General features: G+C 44.0%; 1 protein-coding gene across 1 annotated transcript in view; it reads left to right on the top strand.

The window, feature by feature from the left end:
* PLXNA4 (plexin A4) overlaps positions 1–25,508 on the top strand; it is a 458,133-nt gene extending 432,625 nt beyond the window's left edge. Inside the window, exons 28-32 of the mRNA XM_042792117.1 lie at positions 1,566–1,756; positions 5,489–5,658; positions 8,276–8,488; positions 18,269–18,419; positions 19,222–25,508. Coding sequence (XP_042648051.1) covers positions 1,566–1,756; positions 5,489–5,658; positions 8,276–8,488; positions 18,269–18,419; positions 19,222–19,317 — 821 coding nt within the window. The 3' untranslated portion in view covers positions 19,318–25,508. The remainder of the gene's footprint in view (positions 1–1,565; positions 1,757–5,488; positions 5,659–8,275; positions 8,489–18,268; positions 18,420–19,221) is intronic.
* The last annotated feature ends 764 nt before the right edge of the window (positions 25,509–26,272 follow it).

Raw genomic sequence — 26,272 nt, 5'->3', positions numbered from 1 at the left:
TATTATTTTTTAATTTAAGAAAACATCTCCAATCCTTCTTACTCCCTTTAGCTTCAGGAAAACTACTGTTACTCAGTGTCCAGAGGAGCCCTCTTCCTCTTTCTCCAAGGACATAAGCATTCCACCAGACCTTATTAATATTCATCCACTTTGCCATGTTGTTGCAATTACAGAAAGACACAGTGACCTTTGAAAAGGAAGACTAGAGGGGAGGTAATTTCTCTTGGATTTCTTTAATTCTTTTGTCATTTGATTTTTCAGAAGAAGGGAGTGGGGAAGAATGCAGGGGGAGGTGAAAATGTGGTGGGTCAGAAGTGATTGATAATTGCAATTAAGAAAACAATATCCAGAGTGAAAAAGTATATTCCATCTGATAATTAATATGTAGAGGTTGGTAATGTATTAATGAGGCTGATTCAGATCTTGCTACAGAGAGGTGCAATACTCTTCTGTTAATTATGGTTGGAAAAGACTAACTGCAGCATTGCTGGAAGGTCAAGGAGAGGGTAATGCTTCATGCCATCACTCAGAGGCAAAGGGAGGTAAAATTTAGAGGCTAAAGGTGTGTTTGGAGAGGAAATTTGAGTGGGACCACCTGGGGTTCTGGTTTACTTTCTGTCAAAACAAGATTTTGGATCAGGTAGTAAAGAGGATGGCTGGGCAGGAGTTATTGGATTGCTTTGATGGCAGTGGAGGGAGGAGAGCCAGCTCTTCCAAAGTCTGGGGACAGGGAACTAGACAAGAAGTCGCATTAGCTACATCAATATTACTATGCAAAAAGGCTGTGGCATGTTCTCTGGCCACAACATTAATCATTGTGGAATGGTATGGCTAACATCCACACACATAAAACAAGTTGTACTTAGCCATATTGGTTACCACGAGTAGCTGGTGCTAACTCCTGAACCAGTCCTGGGCACCATCTAACACTGACAGTGCTAGTTGTCCCAGGCCAAAATTTTGCCAGGGAACGTGATAAGAGGTAAAGAGTATGGGCAACTGAAAGTCAGTGTTTGAGCCACGTTTAATTTAATAGCATAGACAGTGACATCATGTCTGGCTTGGCTGACATCCCTTGTCTTTGCTGAGCAAATTTCTCAGTCATAAGATAATGTTTTAATAATAAGGCCTGGTCCATACAGCTGCTGTGGGGGCTTCTTCGTCTTGCATTGTAATTCCACCAGGAAATATACCTGTGTTGACTAATGTTATGAATTGATTGATGGAAATTTAATTGCTAATATGGATATGTGGAGCTTGTGAAAGCAGGGACAATGCAGTGCTGCTACAGCTTTCCCACTTCGGAGACCCAAACTAATGTCTCTCCAGGGTGGACTCACTAGCTGTGATTGTCTCAGCTCCACCAGAATCTGTATGAGCATCCACTTCATATACTGAATGGGAGAGGTACCTGCTACTGAACCCAGACAGAAGAGGTCATTTTCATGCCTCTCTGATAAAAAACTTGTATTAGGTTTCAAATCATTAGCATATTTCCCCACTGAAACCTGTTAATCCCAATACAAGTGCTACTAGGGCTGAGACACATGCACCTCTCTTTGCAGAAAACATGATCCGTTACACAGGCAGCCCGGACAGCCTCCGCTCCCGCACACCCATGATCACCCCTGACCTTGAGAGTGGAGTCAAGATGTGGCATTTGGTGAAGAACCATGAACATGGTGACCAAAAAGAGGGTGACCGGGGCAGCAAGATGGTTTCTGAGATCTACTTGACAAGACTACTTGCCACCAAGGTATATGGTGGGGGCAGGGAAGCGGGTGAGAGATGTTTTTTTAAAGGCTGCAGTGGAGCTTCTTGCTGACAAGGAATGAGAGACTGCTCAAAGGATGACAGAGGGGGATAAAGAGAGAAGAACAGAAGGAAAATGGAGCAAGAGGAGTGCTCCAAGCATGTAGGGAAGGAGCTTGAATTAAGAAAACAGAGTCAGAAAAGAGGCATTGGAGAGCAATGAGGAGTAAAGAACCCAGGGCCATGAAACTGGTGGGGAGTCAGCACAGGGGTAGGTGCTGGGGTTGTCAATTATACTGGCTTATTGTTTGTACCAAAATTGAGCAAATTAAAAGCCAGAGAGTAAATGTGCTCAGATTAGGTTTCAAGGATGTGTCATGACTTACAGTGTGAAATGCCACAAACCCCTGAGTTTTGTAGTACAAGTCCTTCTTCTCCACCTTTCCCCATGGCCCATAAAGACTTGTGACAATGACTTGGCAGAGGCTTAAGTTGACTGTGATGTAGCTAATAGATGGCCAGCTCCAAGGAAAGCAAGCAGGGTTAGATGTCCCTCTGCACTGACACATGGGAAGCTCAGGATCTTCAAAGAGAAAATCCAGATTAAGTCATGGGGAGGTAGAGCAGGGACATCCTGAACTGACTCTCCAGACACATCTCACACATCACAGCTGACCCATGGTAAGACTCTGCAGAGAGGGAAAAGACTGTGTTGGGAAGTTGGTAAGATCCAATCTTCTCAACCCATATTCCCCAAAGTTCTGTAAAACAGCCTCCTACATGAGTGCCTGCCAGAGCCTGCAAAACTTCTGTAGTAGGGCAGTATGTGTGTTTAACGTAATTGGGGATGCGGCACCATGAGGAAAACACTTGCACAAGTGGAGATCACTCAAGCTGACATGTCTAAAGCTTACTGCAGTGGGCTTTGGCTCTGGGACAGCCACAGAAAGTGGTTTAGTTGCCACTGTCTGCACAGAAAGAACTCACTGCCACTCACCACCACGCCGTCCATTCTCTGTGAAGGGGATGGCTGGTTCTTGCTGCAGCTGGCTTGCGCTGGGGTTCACAAAAGATCTTGGGCCTTTTACCTTCTTTTATCTCTGGCCAAGACTAGCCTCCACCTGACTCACCTCTAAAGGCTCTACAGAAGTCTGAGCAAAAGAAGTTGTCTGAATTTACGTTTATTTGCTCTGCCACCCTGTGGATGGTGGTCTCCTTGGAGAAGCCTGCATTAATGAAGAGGCTACAATGATCTTCTTTTGCACTCCAGCAGGGACTAGGGTGGATGGAGGGGAAGGCAGTATAATCAGAGAAAATCTCCCTGTGCAGTTCTGCTTTCCTCTTGCAGCATAGAGCATCTCTGTGCCCAAAGCTCTCTAACATGAGAGTTAGCTCAATGCATCCCAGAAGTGGAAACTGCAGGATAGCTGTGGCTCAGGTGTGGTTGATCACAGTGTTATCTCAACCTGTTCTGAGCAGGGTTAAACCAAGCAGCGATCAGACAGTCCAATCTTCCTCCTTTCTCTGAAGTTTTGACTATTAACGTTTCTTGTCAGAGTGTTAACAGGCACAAACATAATTTCATGTGTTCATGCAAATGCCACCTGAGTTTGCCCATCAGACAGGTCTCCATCACATGCTTAAGTCCTCTCATACAGTTTTACTTGCACATTTGTTCCTCAACTCATTATGCCTCTGATGTCTGACTCTCCCTGCAGCCTCGCTCAGGCTGTCTACATTGCAGTGGGATTTGGAGATAAAGTGGCTTTGTCTTTAGCCCCTGATACATGCCCAGCTCTCTGGCATCAAGATGCTTTTACGGATCACACAATGTAAAAAGCAAATGATGCTCCCCAGGGCTCAGGCCCCAGATGGTGTAAACCAGCAAGCATTGGACCGGTGCTGATTTATACTGTCTGGGGTTACGTCCCCTACCCCACCACTGAATCGCTTTTGCTTTCTGTTCCGGATCACAAACTCAACACTTGTTTTGTTTTGTTTTGCTTTCTTTTGTTTTGTTTTTGTGGAGGCAGCAGGAAAGCATCTGTGTAACTTGCACAGCAACAGAGAGAGTAGAATGGACGGGGGTTTATTGTTTCCCCTCTTGGGCTGAGCAATTTTCTTGTCTCACCATGACCATCTGAGGGAGGGAGAGGAAAGAGAGCAATTGCTGGTAATCCAATCCCAGGGAATACTTAGTTAAACTGACAATGATTTTTATTCTGGTAAATCCCTGACCTCCGAGACATAGAGTCTCTTTCCTAAAAGCCTCAGAGGTTTTCTTTGTTTGTGTGGGTGAGCATGTAGAGAACTAATTCCCTCCAGAAACTGAACCTGAGGACAACTCTTCCATGTCAGACCAACAAGATTTCCCCTCGGGGGTCCTTTCTGAGTCAGACATGTGCTGCAGGGCTTTATTCACCCAGTAGGAGTTCACACAAGCAAAAGGTGCCTTTGTTTCCCAAAGAATAAATCAAGTGGTGAATCAACAAGGGACAGCAGCTTTCTAATTAAGCATTTGTTAGTGCTATGTAAACTTGAGCCACTCTGGTGGAACCTTGTGCTTTGTTTCTAGTAAGGAGAAATTCTTTCCTGGGTCTGCAGAGAAAGTGGAGGGGTTTATTTTTCAGAAGAGGAAATTTTGCTTATTGGGAAGTGTTTGCTGGAGATCTGATTGCTTTTTGGTTATTTTAGCAGCCATATAGTTTGCTCACATATAAGTTCCTGTGAAGCTCTGGTGGCAGAGCAGAGGTTCAAATATGGGCTAGAGCTCCCCATTCAGCAGGAAAATACTGCCTTGCCTAGTTCCCCTCCAAACCCAGCCTGCAGCTCATCTGGTTCTCACAGCTCCTCAAGTGTCCCCTTCTCTGATCCTGGTCGCCCTCTGATATTTGAGCTATTCACCTTCTCGATAAAGGTCAACTGTCCTCACCAACTTGTCCAGGGTGGTTCTCCAAACACAGGATATGGGATTCTCCTCCAAGAGGAGCATAAGAAAACCTCTCTTGTCTCTGCAGTGGACATTACTGAGATCTGCAGAGCAATACCTGACACATCCATGCATTGCTCCCAGGGTTTGCTTCAGTCCCATGCCAATGGGTAGTAAAACATGAGGAGGCTTCTTAGGGATTAAGGCGAAGTTTGTGTTATTTATTATACTACTTACACATATAAAACAGCCATCTCTCTCCAAGTACTCTTGTTCCATTTGTCTCAGTGACACCTTCTTCTCTGTCCTACAGTCATCTGACTTCTATTCCCATCTTAAGAATCAGCCCTGGATGAAAACCAGAATAAAAAATGGTTAGTTTTTGTCTCATGCATGCGCTAAAGCAGTTAAGGATAGTCTGCAGAGGAGAGGAATCTTGGTGGAAACAGATCAAGGACTGTCCATAATCATATACCTGAGATGGGGCAAGGAATCCCACCACAGCTCAGCCACCCTCCCTGACAGGGAGTGCTAGTAGCAGAGAGGACAGGTAGCATCCTGACCTACTACATCTGGCTGCTAACCGGATGAGGCAGATACTCTGAAGATGCACATGCCTGCTTAAAGACATTTTTAAAATTTCCAACTGATGTCACATTTAGCAGATATTAGATGTCTCCTACTTTTCAATCACACTTTCTGGGCCTGATCCGCAGACATACTGTTTTCAGTGGGGTACCAAAATTCAACGTTCTCTTCCCACTTGGTATTACACATTCTTCTTTCCTTCCTTCCTTCTCCCAACAGGGCACCCTCCAGAAATTTGTAGACGACCTCTTTGAGACCATCTTCAGCACTGCTCACCGTGGCAGTGCGCTTCCCCTGGCTATCAAATATATGTTTGATTTCCTGGATGAGCAGGCTGACAAACACAACATCCATGACCCCCATGTGCGGCACACCTGGAAGAGCAATTGGTGAGTGAGACACCCTAATACAGTCTAACACCAGGTCTTGGACTGGAAGGAGAGTAGAGGGACATGTAGTTTGGGATCTGGCTTCTGGGCAAGCTGAGGAGCTTGGTGAGGGGTTCAGAGCATCAGGCTCAGTCTCCCCAAACCAATGGGGAAGTCAGAAGATCTCAGAATCTAAAGAAGGCTCTCAAGGATGGAGTGCTTTGGCTAAACAGGTCTCCATTTGCCCTGTATTACATGGGGATGGTAATATTTCTGAGGGATCTCATGAGATAAAATAGTGAAGTGTTTAACTACGGCAGTGTCCAGGCCCATAGGAATATCTAGGGAGGCATAGGAGAGGATTCAACACCACTGTCTTCATCTAGACTGGGTGTTTGACTTCCCACTGTAGTCAGAGACGGGGCTAGAGCTCCGTTTGTTTGCCCACAGATAGGCATCTAGTACCATCTGAGATATTTTCAAGTATCCCAGGCATCCGCAGGGGATGTGCAGCACCCACAGGAGACTTGTATCCTCCTGGGCTGGCAGCTGGAGGCCAGGAGAGCATCTCAAATGGTACTAAGCACTTGAAAGGGTCTGAAGTTGTTATGTGAGTCTCCTTCGGAGCGAGTGACAAAGTCTGACGTCAGCCCCTTGTTCTAACTGGCAGGCAGCAGCCCCTCATTGTACATGTAATGGAACAGCAGGGAAAAGCCAGGACCAGTGGAGAGAAAAGATCTCTGTGTCTCCTCTCCGCTGAGTCTCCCTGTTGGAAAGAGTCCCCTGGGGAATTGCTCCCTCCTCTTCTCCTGTACAAATACAGGGACTATAAAAGGAACAGCAGAGGAGAGCCATGGGGCTCCCAGCTCATGCATTTTTTCCTTTTACCAGCCATGCTGATGGCAGATCGTCACAGCGCAATGACATAAAAAAAGAAACCCCATGCACCAAAGAGGCTTTCAACTAATGAAACATTAGCATATTATTAACATTATCTGCGGCACTAATCTAAGGCTGATTGCAGCCACTCAGACTAAATGAGCAGGAGGTTTATTTAAGGGGGGAGGGGGGAAGGTAGAGTGTGTGTGTATGTGGGAAAAGGGGCAGTATGAAGAAATCTGTTCAATCAGATTAAATTAACTCATAGTCACGTCATGGGCTTCATTATTCCCAGCTAGGGATATCGTCCCCCCAGCCCCTCCCCGCACCCGTACACACACTCAAGCACACACACATGTGCTCTCTGCTCATCATCACTGTGGCTGTGTTTGCCATCCAAACACCTGCAGAAGAAGTTCCGCACGGTTCACTCATCCACCTCATCCCCCAGCAGATGAACCTCCATCCCCAGCCTAAAATGTTTCCCCCCACCAACTCCATCAGGTCTCATTGCCAGCATCTCCCACTTATCCTGAACTTGGCTGATAGGATTACCTGTGTGGGGCTTTCCTTACATTTGTTCTGTGATTTTGATGGCTCAGGAGAACACACAGTGGTTTAGGAATACATGGTGTTGTCCTTCTGTCAGGACATGCTAAACTTCCTGCTGTTACCTGAAATGTATGGAACTTGGAGATTAATTTTTTATGGCACTGTGAACACAAGGGGTAACGAGCAAATGGAAGGAACTGAGGATCTGGGGAGTTTAGCCTGAATATCGGGTGAATTTGTTAAGCTGAAGAATAACCTCCTCTTGGGAAGGTGCAGACACTGAAGGTAGACTGTTAAGTTTACCTTCATGACAGAGAGACAAGAGTTTGACGCTGTGATCAGTAAGACATCTCAGCTCCTAGGCCATGATCTTATGAATGCATTTGCCCTGAGAAAAAGGCTTGAGGCAAAGACTGGAGGTAGATACCTCAGGCCATCTCATATAAATGAACTACTCTTTTGAGAAAAAGAGGGGTGAAAAGGGCTTTCAGTTGCAATTGGAATAACATTTCCTTGGTTAGGGCAGATATATTTTAATTTCAAAGGTTGCAACACTTGTTCCCCAGTTCCTTTTTTTTTCCTTGAGGCAACAGGGTTTTCCCTGTCATGTAATGACAGAATCATGCCCCATGTGCTGGGATCATACGCAGGCTTGGGCTTGAGCTGTGTACACAGCATCCACAGCACACAGTGCATGTGATCAACACTCCTAGTCTCAACCTGGGAGCTCTACCTACCTCTCTTCCCCTGGTGTTGCTATGAGGGCTAATAGCCAAGTCCTCTGATGACAAATGTTCACCAGATTTTTGTAGACAAAATGTCTATCCTCGTCTGAAGAAGCAGCCAACTGTTGTGATTTTACATTGGAACATAATGTAGAGAAGCTAGGAGTCATTTTCATCACCTTGATTATGCTCCCATTAATTTATGTGAAACTTCAATAAGATGACATTGACTTTAAGACTGACAAAATCTGGCTTGCAAGGATAACAGGGACAAAAGGCACTCCTGGGGTGACTCCACTGTCATCCCTAGAGTCCTGTAGGGGAAGAATTTATTGTATACCAAAGTTTGTCCCAGAATCCTTATGTCCACACCATGATCTTAGATTCCAATCCACCGTTTACCATTGTAACCTCACACAACAAAACCTGTGAACTGTGCACTGACTGATTCACTTCTTCCACCCCTTCCACCCCTCTTGTAGTCTGCCATTACGGTTCTGGGTTAACATGATCAAGAACCCACAGTTCGTCTTCGACATCCACAAGAACAGCATCACAGATGCCTGCCTCTCCGTAGTGGCTCAGACTTTCATGGACTCCTGTTCAACCTCAGAGCACCGTCTGGGCAAAGACTCACCCTCCAACAAGCTTCTCTACGCCAAGGACATCCCCAGCTACAAGAACTGGGTGGAAAGGTGAGTTTTAACTCTAGAAATGGGAATGACATGAGCAAGTGATACAACGAGGCCCTGCTTTATGAAAGGAGGTAGGTGGCATCATCAGTATTGGTTTTGGTAGTTGCTTCTGGGCTTTCTTTTTTTTGTTATTGCCTAAGTAGAAAGCTCCACATTAGCCTTTTATTCCCACATGCCTTGCAGCAGAGGTGGAAATTTAATTAGAGGTGTGAACTGAAGGTGTTTGCCATTATTGTTTCTCTTGAGGAGAAACTGTTGAGAAGTGATAGAGGGAGGAAGGAAGGGGAGGTGATGTCTTTGAGGCCTGTGAAGTACATTGGCTTCTAAGTCTTTCCACACAGACCAAAAGTGGTTTGCCGTTCTCAGATTTGTTGTGACAGTCCCCATACTGCCTAGATCCCAAGGATCATACTATCATCTCCCCTTATTCGAAGTCCAGTAGCTTTTCTTGGAGGCTTTTCTGTGCTTTGAATGAGATGTCATAAGATTAACAGGCTGGTCACTGAAGCTCTGCCGGTATTTTCTGAAAGGTGAGAGGTCTTTTCAAGCATTTTATCCACATCTACAAGACCTATAGCTGTACCATTCAATCTACTGCACTGAAGGTCAGTGTCTGGCAAAGCTATTCTTCAGGGAATACAACGAAGACAACTATTCCTACAATATGTAGAGAATTCAATTTCTCTAAGATTTTCCACAGGACAAACAAATAGCAAATCTTGCACTCCATTCAGCAGGAGCCTGTCTGCTGGAGAAAGCCTTGCAGAAGTTTATCTGTGCTTTGTTTTCCAATATGCTACACTTGCTTGGTGTTACTGACAGGTTTGGTAACTGCACAGATGGAGAATGATTACTACTCTTTAAATATAAAGATGGGTTTATCTTACAGTTCATTCCTGTGCAATGCCATCCAGTTTTAAACAATGGTTTGTCTGGATGACCTCATAGGCACTATCTAAAATTGATACCATGTCATACAGGTTATATGAGACCACTGCTACTGTAGGCACACTGTGCTGTAAACCACTGTGTTTCCTTTGGTGGGGATGGTTTTCTCTCGTGAGAGTACGGGTGATCAAAGAGCTCTGTCCCCTAGTTCAGCATGAGGTGACATTTTTTACAATAATGCTCCCATTAGTCTATGATTTGTCTGGACAATTATTTTTAGATGTGGTTAAACACTTCTGCAAATGTCGTTTCTAGGCAACCTGTAAGGCTTTTACAAGCTACCTTGCTTAATTATGACCTACTTCTGGTACTGCGTCCAAGTTTCTTAGTATGTATTGAGGTTGATTGCTGGATTGATCTGGATAGGGGGAAAGAGGTGTTTGAGATTCATTAAGAAATCAAGTTTACACCAACAGTGACCCTCAGGTGTCATACTCTAGTGCTGTTCTTAGTCTCCAGCTTTGGAGATGGTACATTTGAGCGACCAACTGAGGTACATAGGTGGAGAACAAGGTATTTCCTCATGTAACACCTTTTTTCCTGGATAAACAGAAGTCTGCAGTTTCCATTTTGTTTTTCCAATATTGATTTCACTTTGCAACTTTTTGAAGCTAAATCCTGTTTCCCACTGATCTTCAGCAATCGGTGCTGCATTTCCCTGGAAGTTTTCCCAAACAACTGGGTTTGCAAACAAGGTACATAACACCTCCTGCTGCTAGTAAACAGCACTGGATTTCTGTGCCCAGCATGTGCTGGGTTGTTATCTGCACTGATGTCTGACAACTTGAACTGAAGCCCAAGGGGAGGCTGTGAGTTTTGGAATATGGTTAGAGTTTCTGCCCTGCTTATATTTTTGTGTGTCAATTCCACTGACTCAAGGCAGTGGCACCTGGATGCTGTGGTAGATCAAAGAAAAAACATATCAAAGATGAAAAAAATATAATTTCAATTCTACCGCGAGTTAATGAATTCCTTTTCTTCATTCTGCAACTGTACTTTGAGGGAGTTATTCCAAATCCAAAGGCTTCCAGTGCTGGTTGGAGTTACTTCTTTAGTCAGCATCAGCTGGAGATGGCATCCTTCAAGACCACTAGGCTTCTTCAAAGAGCAAATCATAAGATAAAAAGATTTTCAGTCGGGGAACTTAAGAAGCAGTTGAGTAAATCAGAAGAACCTGAAATCAAATGAACTTCTTTGATGAAGAAGAAACTATAAGAGGGCAATTAAGCAGTGGTAGATTGTAACCCAACTTGAAGGCACTCTGGAGTAAAGACAATCTCCTCACTTTCAACAGGTCTGTTGAAAGGGTAGATGAGCTGGGTTACTCCAAGACATGCCTTTGCAAGTGCTGGTTTTTCAGTGTGGAGTGTGTCTCTAGGACTCACAAAACTCAAAACAGGGAATGACCTTAGCATAAGAAGCAGGCATGGGTGAAAGTGCATTCCTCCAACCCTTCAAAGATTAGCTTTTCACCTTTTTAGATTGTAAATGTAAGTTGGGAAGGGAATAGCTACAGGTTCTGGCTTAATCAATGGTCTACCTTCACATAGTGGTCAACTGGGAGTTTGATTTCAACAGTCCTTTTTTAACGCTATTGGAAGCAGAGGTGGACTCTGCCTGCTGAAACAATCCTGCTGAAAAATTCTGACTTTTGGAGAAAACCAATTTCAGCATTCTAATTACACATCCAGTGCTCTTTCACTGTGAAAACACATGGTTAAAAGGGATCTAGGTGCAGCCACAACTTAGGTTTTGTATGGCAGAAGATGAGGCCTGACTGAGGCAGAAGAATTAACCCAGGAAATGGGGAGAGACTATGCATCTTTTGTTGAAGCCATGAAGAGTCAGACTGTAGTTCTAAAACAAGGTGGAGGCTTTTCAATTATCATTATATGAGTCTATTGAAAAAAGAGGGAAAGAATGGGAACAATAGACCAGATTCTCATCTGACTTCTATTAGTAAAACTCCATAGGCTTTGCTGAATTTACATTAGAGCAGCTTCAGATCTGCATCTTTTCAAGTTTACTTCAAATGTCCCCTTTGAGTCTAGAAATCTGGAGAACTTGGGAGCATTTGATGCAATCCCCAAGCAATACAAAGGGGAGCCTGTTCTAATTGGGACTGTCTCATTAGCATTCATCACCACACTGAAAAGATGACAAAGGGCTGTGGCTGACCTTTCATTTCTCTCCATGCTGCCAAGCTTATGATAACACTTGTTTGAACTTCATTAACACCATTTAATTGCCTGCATCACAATCAATACGATGTTTCCTTACTAAAGCCTGGCATGGAAGCAGGGATGTGGGAGACTCAAAAGGGGCAGAGCACAAAAAGCAGAAGCCAAAGAGTTTTTTCCATTGCACACTGGTGCCCAAAATACCTACAGTGCTGCAAGGAGAGGAACTGGTGTTTTTTTCTCATCCCCGCAGGGACTTGATTTCCTTTGGCTGCTTATTGTGCAATAAAAATAACCCCTCAAAGAAAAGCTGAAAGTCAATGAAGATGTCGCGAGTGTTCTTAACACCTTGAGAATCTTCCAGTGAAGACCATTCAAAATAGGCTTATCAGACTTCTGACTAAAAGATGTTTAAAATTACTTGATTCTTGGGATTCAGAATGATAACATCTGCAGTTTATGATGTTAACCTGCGTACAAACACTACCTGACCTAGCTGTTGACATCCAGATCATGGGTCCATGTTCTCATCTATTTCCTTTTCCTGAAGAAACTATGATTTGTGTGGCATTAGCCTTTGGATGTCAAGGTCTGAAGCTTGTTAGAAAATGCTGTGGGAGTGTGTTTGGAGTATGCAAAATGGATAGTCTGTACCCATGCAGGATCTAACCTACATAACTTGTCAGCCTGTGGTTTCAGGGCTCTCTAGTCAATAGATGGTGTCCTCCAGTGCAGTGCTTGTGATGTCTGTTGGCCACTTTGCAGCTAGCTTTAGAAAGAAAGACAAATCGGACTAGTTTTGTACAATAAAGATTATAAACTGCATGCACCTAACATTGTACGTTATTGAGGTTTTAGAAAGAAACACTGGGGTGACTACAAGGGCTTTAAAAGAGAGCATTAAATGACAGGTGCAAATCCTGGCTCTACTTTAAAAAATGCAGCTTTGTGTGTCTCCTTTCCCTGCCAGAAAGAAGGCTCAAGATATACCATACCAAAGGTCAAGTTAGGGGGGTGTTGTCAGCAGAGATAATAAAAACCCTGCTGGAAAGGGCCTTAGGAGGTCAACCCAACCATCTCCTCCCTCAGGGCAGGATCAGCTCTGTCTAAAGACTTCCTGACAGATGCTTGTCTACCCCTTTCTTAAAGGCCTCCAGTGACAGAGCCTCTGCTCTCCTTAGGCAATCCATCCGTGTGCTTCCCTGTCTTTCCCATCAGTGTTTTCCCTGATGGCCAGCCAAAATCTCCCTGGCTGTAATTAGAACCCATGCCATCTCATTGCATCCCCAGGGGCAGGGAGTACAGCTCATTCCCTGCCTCTCTGCTGCATCTTTTGGTGCATCTGAAGACTGTTCACTTGTCTTTCTTCTATTTTAGTCTCAAAAAAACTCCCGATGTTTTCCCATCACAGTAACATGCTGTTCTTACACAGTGCAGTTTTCAGCAGGGAAGATGGAAATGTATCTATACGCAGAGGGTACAGCTTCAGACCCACACATCCTCTGCACTGAGGTGATGCTGGAGGGTTTCTTTTCCTGGAGAAACTACTTGTGCACCAATTCACTCTTCAGCCATTGACTCAGTGCTGCCCACATATTCTCTACCATTTATTCTAAGATGAAAAGCCGCAGGAAAAGCCATGCACATGCAAAATAAAATCATTGTCCTAGCTGGGGGATGCATGCACAGACAGAACTGTTCCCTCAAGCTCTTCAAGGCAAATCACTGGAAGAACTGACAGGTTTTCAGCTAACGTTGGGGCCCGTACCTTTTCCTTCGCTGTCACGCTATTACAGCCAAAGTCCAATCAGTGTCCAGCAGCCTGGTTTTGAACCTCTCTCCGATATAGTATCAGTCTGGGCTAACAGTTTTGCAGCTGCCTGTAGCTGAATCAGCACAGACGCAATCTTTGCAGCTCAGATGCCTCCCAGGAAACTAAAACTGCCATGCCGTGTCAACAGAAGAACTGACAGCATGTCCTTGAATTACTTCACTTCATCCAATAAAAGAGATGGTCACTAGGTTGTTCCCAAGCTTTCCTTCATCCCTTCTCTGCTATAGGAGTTCCCCATATCCTTTTCACGCAACTCTTCCTCCTTCAGTGGTCTGGATACAGCCGGCTATTGCATAACCCTAATTATGTTATTGCTGTAATTGCGTCTGCCGTCTGCAGCACATGGATTCGTTACAAGCTTTTCATATGCTAAAATGATTATTAATGAGTGCAGTCCCAACCCAGCGACGGCACAACAACAGCCATGACAAAAAGATCTTTTGGAAGGCAATTAGCTCCATGCTAAGCTGCCTAAACCACGGCCCCCGTGCTGGAAAATTTCAGACTGGAGAGGAAGCACTGGCAACACAGCTTTTCTCTTCTCTTTTGATGAGTTAATGAGTTACTGAGTGGCAGCAGGCACAGTCACTCTTGTGAAACAGCTCTATGAGGGAACCTTTCCTGGTTGGTACCAAAGGCAAGAGCATTTACCCCTGACTAAACAGAGCAAGATGTGTTCCCAGGTCACTGTTGTATTGCTTTCCTTAGGAAAAGAAAAACAAAAACAAAACAAAACAAGCAAAACAAAACGAAGACAACCCAGGGAAAGAGGAGGATGTGAAAGGAACAAGAACAATTATTCTTTGAGAATAAGAGGGAGCACTACTATATACTGCTGCATCCAAATTCCTTCCCCATACAACAGTGGCAGTGGGTGATCTCACGGGCTCTCCTGTTCAAGCCAGGCTGGGGTTAACTGCTGTGCTAATGATACATATGAAGTCACCTCCTATTGTCTAGTAATCCTCACATCCTCCATCTGAGTTACTGATGTGCCTGAGTGATGGATTTACCCAAACTTCTCAGGGGGTTTTATTGCTTCTGAAATCTAATGAACACGTCTCATGCCACGTCAGAGAATGAACAGCCTTGAAGTAAGAGCTCAGGCTCCTCCTGTGATTCAGGGCAAACTCAAGCACGTAAGGCAGGATCTTTTGATATTTATGTAATGATCTTCTGGAAACAGCTGGGAAAGTGTCCACTGGAGATAATCAAAACTGGAATACAGAAGAACTAACAAACCTACAGCACCAGGCCAGTAACTGATGCACATCTGACCAAGTAGTCACCATCTTCTACTCTGGATTATCAGTCTTGAACCTTTGGAGGCAAGCCAAGATAGATTTGCTGTTTTGCTTCCTTCCTGTCTCATTCAGATTGAACCTTGCTTAGTCTTGTGTTCCAAACCTCCTGCTGGCTAACGCAGCCTCTGGGGCTGTGGAATTGTAAGTCAATGATCTGACCATGTCTCAAGTGAGCTCTGGTTGCCCTCAGCTTAGGGGTGCTCACAGGAGCAGCATAGTAACAGAGCATCTCACTCCCCCTGCATTGCCTCACAGCTCATCTCTGGTGTAAGTGAGAGATGTCAGCTGCAGGGACGAAGGGAAGCGGCACACAGGCAGCCTGGCAAATGCCAGCAGTGAAAATGTAAGGACATCTGGGGTTTGGTGACAGCCTCACAGTGGGTTTGAAGACATTAGGGGTATGCAAATAAAAGAGAGGCCCTAAGTACCTCTGAGGATCTGGGCTCAAATAGAAGGTAAATAAAGACTCAGCGGGGATGTTGTCATCTCCCTGCTAGGATGCTTTAATATACACATTCATCATTTCTTTAGATAGTGCAATGATGGCTTCATTAGAAACACTTCTGTATAAATAAATCATTCGGCCATAGCAGAGTTCTGATGGAAGGATATTATATGTCTTCTCCCTGTACTAACAGCTAGGTTTGAATATTGGTACATGCTTTTTTTTTTTTCCCACCCCCCCCCCCCCCCCCCCCCCCCTTGCTTTTTCTATTATTTTTCCTGAAAAACACACTTCCACAATATCTTGGTTTGCAATCTTAATGGGAAATGACGACTCAGGCACTCAGGTGTGTGATGGTCGGGGAACTGAGTCTGAGTGAGAGCAGGATATGGTGATGGGTAATGACTTGTGAGCCCATAACACTGAGATCAAAGCTTGAGAGTTTGTCGTGGCTGGAGAGGCCTCTATGCCCTGAAACTCAGATTCTTGCATCCTGTCCTTCGATCCAGGGAGCACTGAGTGTTGCTTTTTGTTGTTCAGATGAGTCATGGGGGTGTTATGTAGCTGGGAAAACATTTCTGCAGGGTTGGAAAAGGATTGGGGAGCTTTCAGACCCTTGTGAGTCACTGAGTCAGGAGAGCATTGCTGCCAGGTGAAAAGGAGACAGGACAAACTTGGAGAGGCAGATGGTACGTGTGTCTGTGTTTCACTTTTTGGAAGCATCCCATCCCTACATCCACTAGCCTGCTACCATTTGATGGCTAGCTGAACCAGATAGGAAAAGGACCATTTCAACTGGTTGTTAGAGCCAGACTGGCAAATACAACACAGTTACCTCTTCTTTCCTCCGCCAGCCTCATTTAGTTTTGCTGTGAGGTAATCCCCTTCCCTTTTCATTTCACTCAGCAGGAGGGTGCCTATACAATATTCATGAGGAGCTGGGCTCTTCTCCATGGGTTCTTTTTATGCACCATAAATCAATGCATTTCACTGCATTGCAGGTTGTTTTTCTCCACAAGTCTGTGAACTGTGCTGGTTGCACATGGATGTAGTTTTATCCGGGCACCAAGGTACACCTTGTTTTTTTAGCCATAAGACTGCTTGTTTCTCAGCAATGTGCTTTGGCTCTGAGGAGCCTGCAACAGCATTGTTGTGGGTGCCACCAGTTCCTGACCCTTTCTCTTGTCAGAAGTCCATGTAGCACAGGTCTGATTTTGTCCAGTTGCTGATGCTGAGACCTGTTTGAGTTTTTATGGGAGTGGCAAAGATCTAGAAATATTTATTCATCCCGTTCACCATCTTCTCCTGGAAGTAGGTCTGCAGGACTGGTCCTCACAGGATTTCTAGGTGCCTGTTTTACTCATAGGCAATTGTTCATGTCCACTTGGGGACTGAGAGTGAGGCAGAGTGTAAAGTAAAATCAAGCCCAGACCTCTTATCACTGAAGTACTGGGAGTGGGAAATATTTAGACCATGGGACTGAGTCAGACTAGGATTTTTGACTGTTCCTGAGCCCAGAAGACAAGATTCTAGGAATCCAGGAAGAGTAATGTTGTTGTGTTTACTAGAAGTTGCAGTGAAGTTAATGAGGTTTGCATGAGTTTTTATGATGGGTCAGGGTCAAGCTCTGGAAGCAGCCAGGCTAATAAACTATGCACAGAACTGGGAGAAGGACCTCTACCTATGCCTTTCTCTCCCATGGGTTACATTAACCCCACTGTGTAAAACCATGATAGCAACTGAGACCAACCCATTGCAATAAGGACAGGAGTGCAGGGCACAAAACCAGACTGGGCAAAACTAGAGCCTTCTGGTTTGGAGGGGTTTCTTCCCTGAGCTCTTGCACTGTGCTATCTTCCATAGGAGACTTCAGCAGCTGCTTGTCCCGCTCTGTCATAGGGAGTATTTTCCCACTTGTCTGTCTGAAGGATCCTTATCATACAGCACTTCAGTAGCCAATTTCTCTGCAGTAGAAAACAGCCTCCATCTCAGCAGGTGTCTCAACGCTGTTTACAGGACACCTGTCAGCTCTTTTGGCTCCCTGTCCCCTCTGCCTCCTAATTATAAAATTGTGGATTGCTGCAGCTATGGGCTTTTTTTCTTATTTTTTTTCTTTTTTTTTTTTTTTTTTTTTTTGCCTTGTGCACAAAATGTCAAATTGCAGAAATTACAAATGTAAATGATGGCGTCTAATTAACCAGTTGACAGCAGAGCACAGCTGCGAGTGACAGTGACTGATTACCTTCCGCAAACCTTGTCCTCCAAGACCTGCCTTACCCAGGGGACGAAGGACATAAAAAATAGCAGCTTCCTTAAAGAGACATTGTTCTGCTGATGAAGCCTGATGGGCAATGGTTCTGGGGGGTCCATACCCTATGGATAAAGCCCCGGTGCTCTTGAGCTTAAGGGGAATGGTGTTGGCTCCTAAGGAAAGCAGATTTTCCCTAGTCAGAGTGGGGATGGGAGTGTTGAAGCCTGTTGTCACAAACTGACATCAGGCCAGCTTAAAATCTGGGGCAAAAGGGATATGATCAGCAGCCCAGGAGTTTATGGGATAGACTGGATTCAGTGAGGGAGGTGGATCTTATAAGCAATGGATGCAGATGTACTAGTGTGAATGGCACAAGCAACCATGCAAGGGTTTTTTTGTCTATGGAAGCAAAATCCTGAGCTCTCAGTGGGCAGCAAGATCAGTGGGACTTCTCCATGGGACTAAAGGCAGGGCTCAAATCCCTTGAAGGCCTGACAAAGGAATTCAGCATCAATAGGTGCTGCTTACTTTTTGATGACATGGATAAAATTTACAGGATGCTTTTTGGGACTTCAATCTCAGAATAGGATTGAGTGAATACAACACATGGCTGGTATTCAGGAATAGTGTTTCAGTAATTTCCACTTTAGCTAGGTCATTTCCCTTGCTGTAAAAGAAGAGCATGACCAGGTATATCATTGATGTACCTGAAGAGCCTGAGAGTGCTAGGTGTGTTCTTTCTCCTTATTGTTGGTGGCTTTCATCTCTTGACTCCCTACTCTCTCCCCTCAAGAAACACATGTGTTTCTCTCTCTCAGGTACTACTCAGACATCGCCAAAATGCCAGCAATCAGTGACCAGGACATGAACGCATACTTGGCTGAGCAGTCTCGCATGCATATGAACGAGTTCAACACTATGAGTGCGCTCTCAGAGATATACTCCTACGTTGGCAAGTACAGCGAGGAGGTAAGAGCCTTGGATTTGGAAGAGCAGTTCTGCAGGACCATGGGACATCCCACCCATTCCTGGGGTCCAACATGTGTCACAGATAGCTATCTTAATCCTGGCTAGGGGAATGGTGGATTTAAGGAACAAAAATCAAGGCCTGAAGTCTGGAAAGGGAAAATATGGGATTATTGGTCTCCCCAATATTCTTCTATATAGATCTCCATTATTTTTGTCTCCTTTTATTGGTCAATAGGATTTAGATGGCTTACCGTAGTTGATGGTCAGTTTTTGGCTTGCAATAGTTGATGGTCAGATGTTGGCTTGCTACAGAGGAACCCTACATGAGCTCTGCATCACATGTGGTCAAAAGTTGTTTAAGCATATGTGCCCAGTGCCATTACAGATATGCTAAAGCACCCAAAAGTGTTTCAGTAATCATGACACAGGACTTAAAAGTGACTAACATGGTTCTATGTGTTGAAGACCAGGTGAGACCCTTAGGGCATATCAAGTGGTATGTCAAGGTGATGAATGAAGCTACCAAATAACTGATCTCCAAGATAAGAATACATTTGATTGGTTGCAGTCTAGAGGTCTGAATTTAGTCAAATTAACCCCAAACTGCCTGTCTAGTTCCCTGCTGCCTGACTGACCTGCTTTGCATGATCTAAGCTAAGCCTGGGACCTGCCTTAGGGAAACCTAACCCTCATCTACTCCTATAAGAGGCTGGACACAGTCCTTTTGGGGAAAAAAAAAAAAAAAAAAAAAAAAAAAAAAAATTAAAAAAGCCTTATCACTTCTTTCTCTCTCCTTTTCCAGATTCTTGGAGCCCTTGATCAAGATGACCAGGCTGGGAAACAAAAACTTGCCTACAAACTTGAACAAGTCATAACCCTCATGAGCATAGACAGCTGAGAACTGTCCTGCCAGGGACACCCTGGGAGGGATAAACCAAGTCGTGCCTCACTCAAGATCATCATCTTTACCAAGTGCAAGTTTTGATCGGCTGTAAGCAGAGTCACCTGAACAGCACTCCTCTCTCTCTCTCTCTCTCTCTCTTCTTTCTCTTTCAAAATCTATGGACGAAGTGACAAAGCCCCGGGGGTTAAAAGAAAAGACTGCAGAGGAATCTTGTCTCTGGGGACATCAAGACTTTGGTGTGGAGCTCTCCTTTTCACAGCTTCCCCTCTGCCTTTGCCCTAGAGAAAAACTATTACACAAAAAACAAACCCCACATACCCTCCCCCAACATCACATCATCACTCTGCAGATGGGAAATTGGGAGGTAACTTCTGTCATGCTGCTTTAACTGCCCTCCAAGGGCTGTAGCCTCTGGAGCGGACATGGAAATGAACTCAGTATTACTAAAAGTCTCCCCAAAGGGAAGGCAACCCGCCTGTAGGGATCCTGGAGGGCAGGAGCAAATCGAGATCCTCTCCTGCAGAGCCATTGCAACTCTATCTCTTGAAAGTGACCTACTGGGAGAGGAACCCCAAGGCTCCCCCAAAAATGCCACAGCTCCGTTCAGAGTGGGACCACTGTGGCTCTTACCTGCCTGGGCAAACAGCGCTGTAGCTGCTCTTTTGGGGCAGGGGAAGTGTCAAGAGGGGAGGAGGAGACCAATTCTCCCCTGCCCATGTGTTTCATATGGTTATTCTTATTTTTCAAAGAGACCTGTGTCCCCCTTGGTCTTTCCCATTGTGTCCTGTTGGTTGTAGCACTGCGGCAAAAATGCTCTCTCTGCTCAATGGCATCCCGTTGGTGGTGGTTTTATTCCTTCTGGCAATGGACAGCACAGCATCTCCCTCATTTCCACCTCAGCTTGGAAAGCAAGAACCACAAGTCTTGTTTTGTTCCAGGCAAGGAGCTCAGCCTCAAAAGCCAACCAGAGGGATTTTTTTTTCAAAGCTGTTAGTTCTTTCTGTGTTGTTTCCTCAACTGGAACAAAGCTATTGTTTTTTCTCATGGTGGAATAGCAGAAGGATACTGAAAGGCTTGCCATGAAGCAAGGTGGTGTATAAGACTGATGGTAAAACCTTCCTTCGAAGCCACTCCTAAGAGGAAACATCACCACACATTTTGGAAGGAAGTCTTGGAGGAAATCCAAATGAAACACTGCAACATATTCTTCTACCTAGATACCCCCAACTGAACTGCATGTCTTCTGGAAGTCTCTGAACCGCTGTAAGCTCATCTGCCTTTTCATGCCAACTCCTGGCCTTTCCTCTCCTCCATTTCTGGAATAAACAGGCCATGCTGAAGGCATAGTTGCTGCCTGGGAAGGATTTGCTCTCTCTTTGCACTTCCTATCCCTTCAGAGATCACTGTCCTAACAGGACAACTGTGGGTGATTACCCTCTCCTAGCCTCTGCTCAGCTCCTCCAGAACAATATCTCAACCCGTTTCATGGTCAACCAGAGAGGAATGAGCTCCTGCGTCTCTTCTGCGTTTGGCTATTTTGTTCATACAGCTGCCAGACTGGATAACACCATGATTCAGCATAGTGGGAGAACTTTGGGGTCTGAAGGACCTTGCATCTTGTACATCATGGAGGCAAGAGATGGGTCTACATTCGTCTCACCAGGAATGAATAGATCTCACTAGCAGATGGAGGAGTGGCTTGATGCCATCGAGAATCAGCCCACATCCATCTCACACCATCTTCAGAGATACAGCCTGGATCTACTTTGCACCTGGAGCGAGGAAGGAGTAAAGACAGGGTGTGTAAATTGATTATAGAATGAGTGCATTTGGGTTTATTCATGCCTCTTGATAGCAAACCAGAACCTCTTCAGAGTGACGGATCGTAAGTGCGTCTAATGGGGGATGTGGTGCAGACAGAGTTAGTCAGCAAGCGGGTTTCGTTCAGCCAAGCAGATACACATGTAGGCAAGTCTTTCTAAAACCATTTAAAGAACAGCAGTCCAAAACTGGATTTGTCTGTGGGGAGAAAAATCACAAGATTCATATTGAAACAGCAAACTTAGGGACACGTCTTGGTTTTAAAACCCCAGACATTTCTCTCTTGATTATAATTATTATTATTTTGTGCGTGCGTGTGTGTGTGTGTGTGTGTGCGCGTATCTGTGTGTGTGTGTGCGTTACTTCCTTTTTAATTTTGCTTGCTTTCTGTTTGATTGCTGAGCTGATGGACTCATCATGCACCTTATGGACATCTCAGCATTTTTAAGAGGCCTGCGCATTGGGGATGATTTGGGTTTGGTTGGTTCTGCCATGGTTTTGTTGATCCATTTAGTAATGTTGGCACATGTTCCAGATTCATTGATTATGGCTGTGAAAGTGGGGTGGAAGTCCCACCAGAGCCAGTGGTAAGAAAATTACAACAACAACACAAACACAATATTTTTTATAAGTACATAAAAAAGGAAAATTAAAAAAAAAAAAAAAAAAAAAAAAAAAAAAAAAGGAAGAAACCAAAGGTTTTGACAAACAAAGTGCCACAAAAGATAGATATGGACCCTATTGTCATGCCTTGTACTCACAGCTGGATGGTAGGAGTCTAAGGATAAATAACTAGCTTGGAGGGAAGTGATTATGAGTGATGGGCTATACTGCCTGGACATGCGCACATGAAGAAGAAGCTGTTTTTTAAAAAAATAAATGTATCAAAGTGAACCGGTGTAATCCTGCACTGTTACTGAAGTCAGAGGAACACCACAGGGGAAATTTGAGACTCGCCCTGTTTCTTTTGATGTTTTCAGGGCTGTGTTTTTGTTTTGTTATTATTGTTTTCCATTGTTATTTTATTTCTTCTTGTTGGTACGGAGTTTTTCATCTGTAATATATATATATATATATTTCAAGAAAAACTTGAACACCTCAGAGGCACTGAGAATGAAACACTTAGGGGAAATGGGAAGCAACCATGAGATTTATGTCTTAACCCTTCCCAAGTTCCCATTTCGGCATTTCTGTTTTCTCTCCACCCTCTTCTTTACCCCATCCCCAGGATTTGAAAGAAAATCTGCTTTCTGTTTATCTTTCATCTCCTCCTTAATTTTCTTTTTATTTTTCTTTTTGTTTTTCTTTATTTGATGTTTTATCTGGTTTTGGTTTTCACTTGGAAAACGTGCCAGAATCGTGATGTAAATGCGTGGGATTCCTCCCCTGTGCCCTTCAGAGCCGTCCCCATTTCCAACCACTGTCCCAGCATCCCCCCATCTATGAGAGGTATTGGCAACTTTCTTCTCAGTTGAGCTAACTATTTTTTAAGTGCATGTAAAAATACATCTAAAAACAAAGACACAAGCAGAAGAATGAGCCCTACTACAACTTGGATGAGTTATTTTCTTCGTCCTTTGATTTGTTTCCCCCCACCTCCCTTTCCACACTTGACCAAAAATTCCCAATAGGTGCTATTCCACAATTTCAAGCCACATGGAGAGAAATGGAGCCAAAGTCACTAGAAGTCAATGGACAGGCTCCTAATATCCAGAATATACAACATGATAGGCTGATCTTCATGAGTATTTCTCAAACACTGCAATCAAGACAATGAATGCAGACATTTTCAGCACCATCAGAAATGGGGAAAGTCATGAAGACTCTCTGTGGTCCTATCGAGAGAGCTAAGATTATTTCTTCACTGCAGAGTTTGCTCTGGGAATTTGCTCCTGGGTTATAGGAACAAAATCTAAACAGTCCCTCTACAAACATATTGTGTCCTCTCTGTGAGTGTGCCCACCCATCAATGACACAGTGGTCTGAGGCATATCCATCATGTCACGTGCTTTTGCAGACTGAGTTTTCCATTAACCACTGTTGTGGGAAAAGTTGTGTGTTATCCTGAAGAAGGTTATAGAGATTGTTATCACTTAAACAGACAACACAGGAGAGCTATCAAAAAGGAGAAATGCAGCCACCCAAGGGCACCTTCCTCTCCTAACATGCCCCAGTTCTTGTCTTCCCACTCTTCATTCTGTCCTGAACATATATGAAGGTTTGGTCCAATCTAGCATACACCAGCCTCGCTCTGTTAGTTAAGAGGGATAAACCATTTTTCTCATTTGTAGTTTTATCACTGCTGTTGTCTTACCACACCTCTTTGACACTGGAGACCATAAAAAATTGTTATGACATGAAGAATATTTACCAGCATAATTTTGGTTGGTAGTTGCTTCAATTGAAAAGTAATTATCAAAGTTTCCAGATCTGGTGCATTAGCCCACAGAGGTGTATATCAGGGAGGGAAGGAGACCAAGTAAATCACATAATTGTCATTACTATTTTTAATAATGCTATTGAAAACTGCTAGATAGAGTTTTAAGAGTCCAATGGCCAGTCTCACTGTTGAGTCTGACAACACAAACACTACACATCCCTTCCACATTTCCTAAAGTCCAAGATTCCTATGATTTAACAACCCAAGCACAAAACAGCTAATATAAAGAGGAAAATATTTTAAAGTAAGCCAAACTACAATATGTAAATCTGTCCTTCCCTAAGGCTTTAGTGAAGTGCTTTGGAAGCAGACACTATTATGTGGAAGACTCTTCCGAAAGAAGTTTGGAAACCTGAAAGGACTGAGTCCTAGGGCTTCTTTTAGTGGGACACACATTTGTGTCTCCACAAAGGACTCTTAAGTCCAAGAACCATCTTACACCAAAAAGAAAAGACTGGGCTGCTGGAGTTGACCATCACTACTCTCTCACATCACTGAGGCACCAATAAAACAAGTCATGTTTCACCCTTCCCAGCAGCCTGTAGAACAATTACTCATGAAGCAGATTAATCTGATAGTGTGGAGGTATTGCTTGGCATTGTAAAAAGAATGAGAGAGGGCAAGAAAACTGGTCCTGTTTTCCAAACTCCTGAGGCAAGCTCTAGTGTGTAAAGAAATTTGCTCATCCACAGAGACCTGATATTTTCTAGGATGGCCTTTGCTGATGTGGGAAGATGCCGTGACCAGATAAGTACTTGGTCAGAACCCCATCAGTCCCAACAAGGTGTTTTTCATCCCTTTCTTATCCCTGCTTCAGCATGTAGCTACAAAAGCCAGACAGTGGGGTCTGTATAGAAATATGCATTGTGGTCCCACCAGGATTGTGTTGGTTTTGGATAGCTCACCAAAAATTGCATCCAGGAACCCAGTTTTCATATCCCCCACCCTTGAATGAGGAAATCAGTATAAAAATGCAGCTCTTGAATCAGTGTTGTTTAAACTCCTCTGAGTCTCTGATAACCTCCTCTCCTGAGATGACCAGGGGAGTCCAGGAATGGATCTTTCTTCAAACTAGGGAGCTATGATCATTTACACCATCACAGTACATAGTGTTTCTATGTTGACAGATGTCTCACCATGACAGCTGGTGGGTAGAGAGGTATTGGCATAACCTCAGTGATGCCAGGATGATTTACTCAGTGCATCGGATGACTAGTAGAAGAGTTGTTCCCCAGGGCAGGTGGATGGTCTAGCTCTTGCCATCCAAACTTGGTATGGAGCGGGCAACTGATGAAGCAAGTGAACCTCATCACAATGTGAATCTCAGCCTCCTGGCCATTCACAGCCTGAATTTTCCTGCTTTGCACCCAGTGCTGTTCCCATTTCAGAGTATTGTTTGGTCCATGGAGTCCCACAGTTTTCCCTCATCTCTGCCACTGTGCAATGCCCCTTGCTCCAAAAAAGTTGTGTTGTCTTACAGGTGATAACTGTTTTGTGGAGAATGCTTTGAAAATTGAGCTTGTCAACCATGTTTTATTTGGGATGGATCAGTTCATTGCACTGTTAGAGAAGCACCCAAGGGAACACAGGTTTATAGCAACAAATTAATTTGTAGAAAGGTGTCAAAAAAAGAAGAAGAAGAAAAAAAAGATTTACACTTGGAGAAAATAAAACCACCAAAAAACCCCAGTGTGGATATAAAGCTGCTTAGTCTAATCAACCTGTCACGTGTGTGATTTTTGTTGTTGTCGTTGTTGTTCTTCGTTCATTGGCTTTATTTAATTATTATTATTAATCTTCTGTTCTAAAAATGGAGAGTTTACCTCAAGAAATTCTTTCTGCTTGGAAACCTCAAAGATACTCGCAACAGAGAGCAGTGTGAAGGGAAGTTCAGTAAAGTGAACCCGGGTGTGTAAAACGGGGGAAAAAAAAAAAAAAAAAAAAAGATTTAGTCTCTTTCAGCATTTCCTTTTCTTGCTGGTGTGGTTTGGCATGGCTCCTTGACTCAGAAGGCAGCATTTCCCAGTAAGAGAGGTTGCTGTTCACTTTCAGATAGACTGAGGCACAAGAGCAAATTTGAGAAATGAAGGCACATGTCCAATCCTGCAGTCCTTTCTGAAGTATATTAAGAGAAACTTGGTGTTATTTAAAAATTCTATGCTGCTCTTTCTCCAGTCCCTGGAGAACATCCACTTTCCAGCCCAGAGTGGGGTAAGGAAGCAGAGAGATTAGGTGCTAACTAAATGCTCCCAGTGTTTTCCCCAAGGAATCAAGATGAGAGGCAACTGGATTATTTAACGTCACAAGACAGACCCTTCCTAGTGTCTGACCCTGTGTCTTGGACATACATATGCGCCCAGAAGTCTCATTCTCTGTTTTGCTAAAGGTTCCACCTTAAATACAAAATCAATGTAAAGACATATCCTTTCACTACAGTGTTACTAACAGCCTCAAAGAGATGTCAAGACAACATTAGAAAGGAGGTTGGGATCCTTTTTCTTAGGTTGTTGTTGTTGTTGGTTTGATTTTCTTTTGAATTGATCCTAGTTCAAAAATAAATAAAATCTATACTATTTAAATTGGAATCCCGTTGTTACTTGGTAAAGGCAAAGCTTCTGTACCTTTGTTATAATTAATTGTATACCTGTGTATGTAAATATAAGGCATTCCTATTTTGCAGTCCAGAAC

This window comes from Tyto alba, unplaced genomic scaffold (genome assembly GCF_018691265.1).
Source record: "Tyto alba isolate M040663 unplaced genomic scaffold, T.alba_DEE_v4.0 Super-Scaffold_2, whole genome shotgun sequence".
Classification (NCBI taxonomy): domain Eukaryota; kingdom Metazoa; phylum Chordata; class Aves; order Strigiformes; family Tytonidae; genus Tyto; species Tyto alba.
Note: the sequence above shows the minus strand (reverse complement) of the source record. Positions and strands in the feature narration are given on the sequence as shown.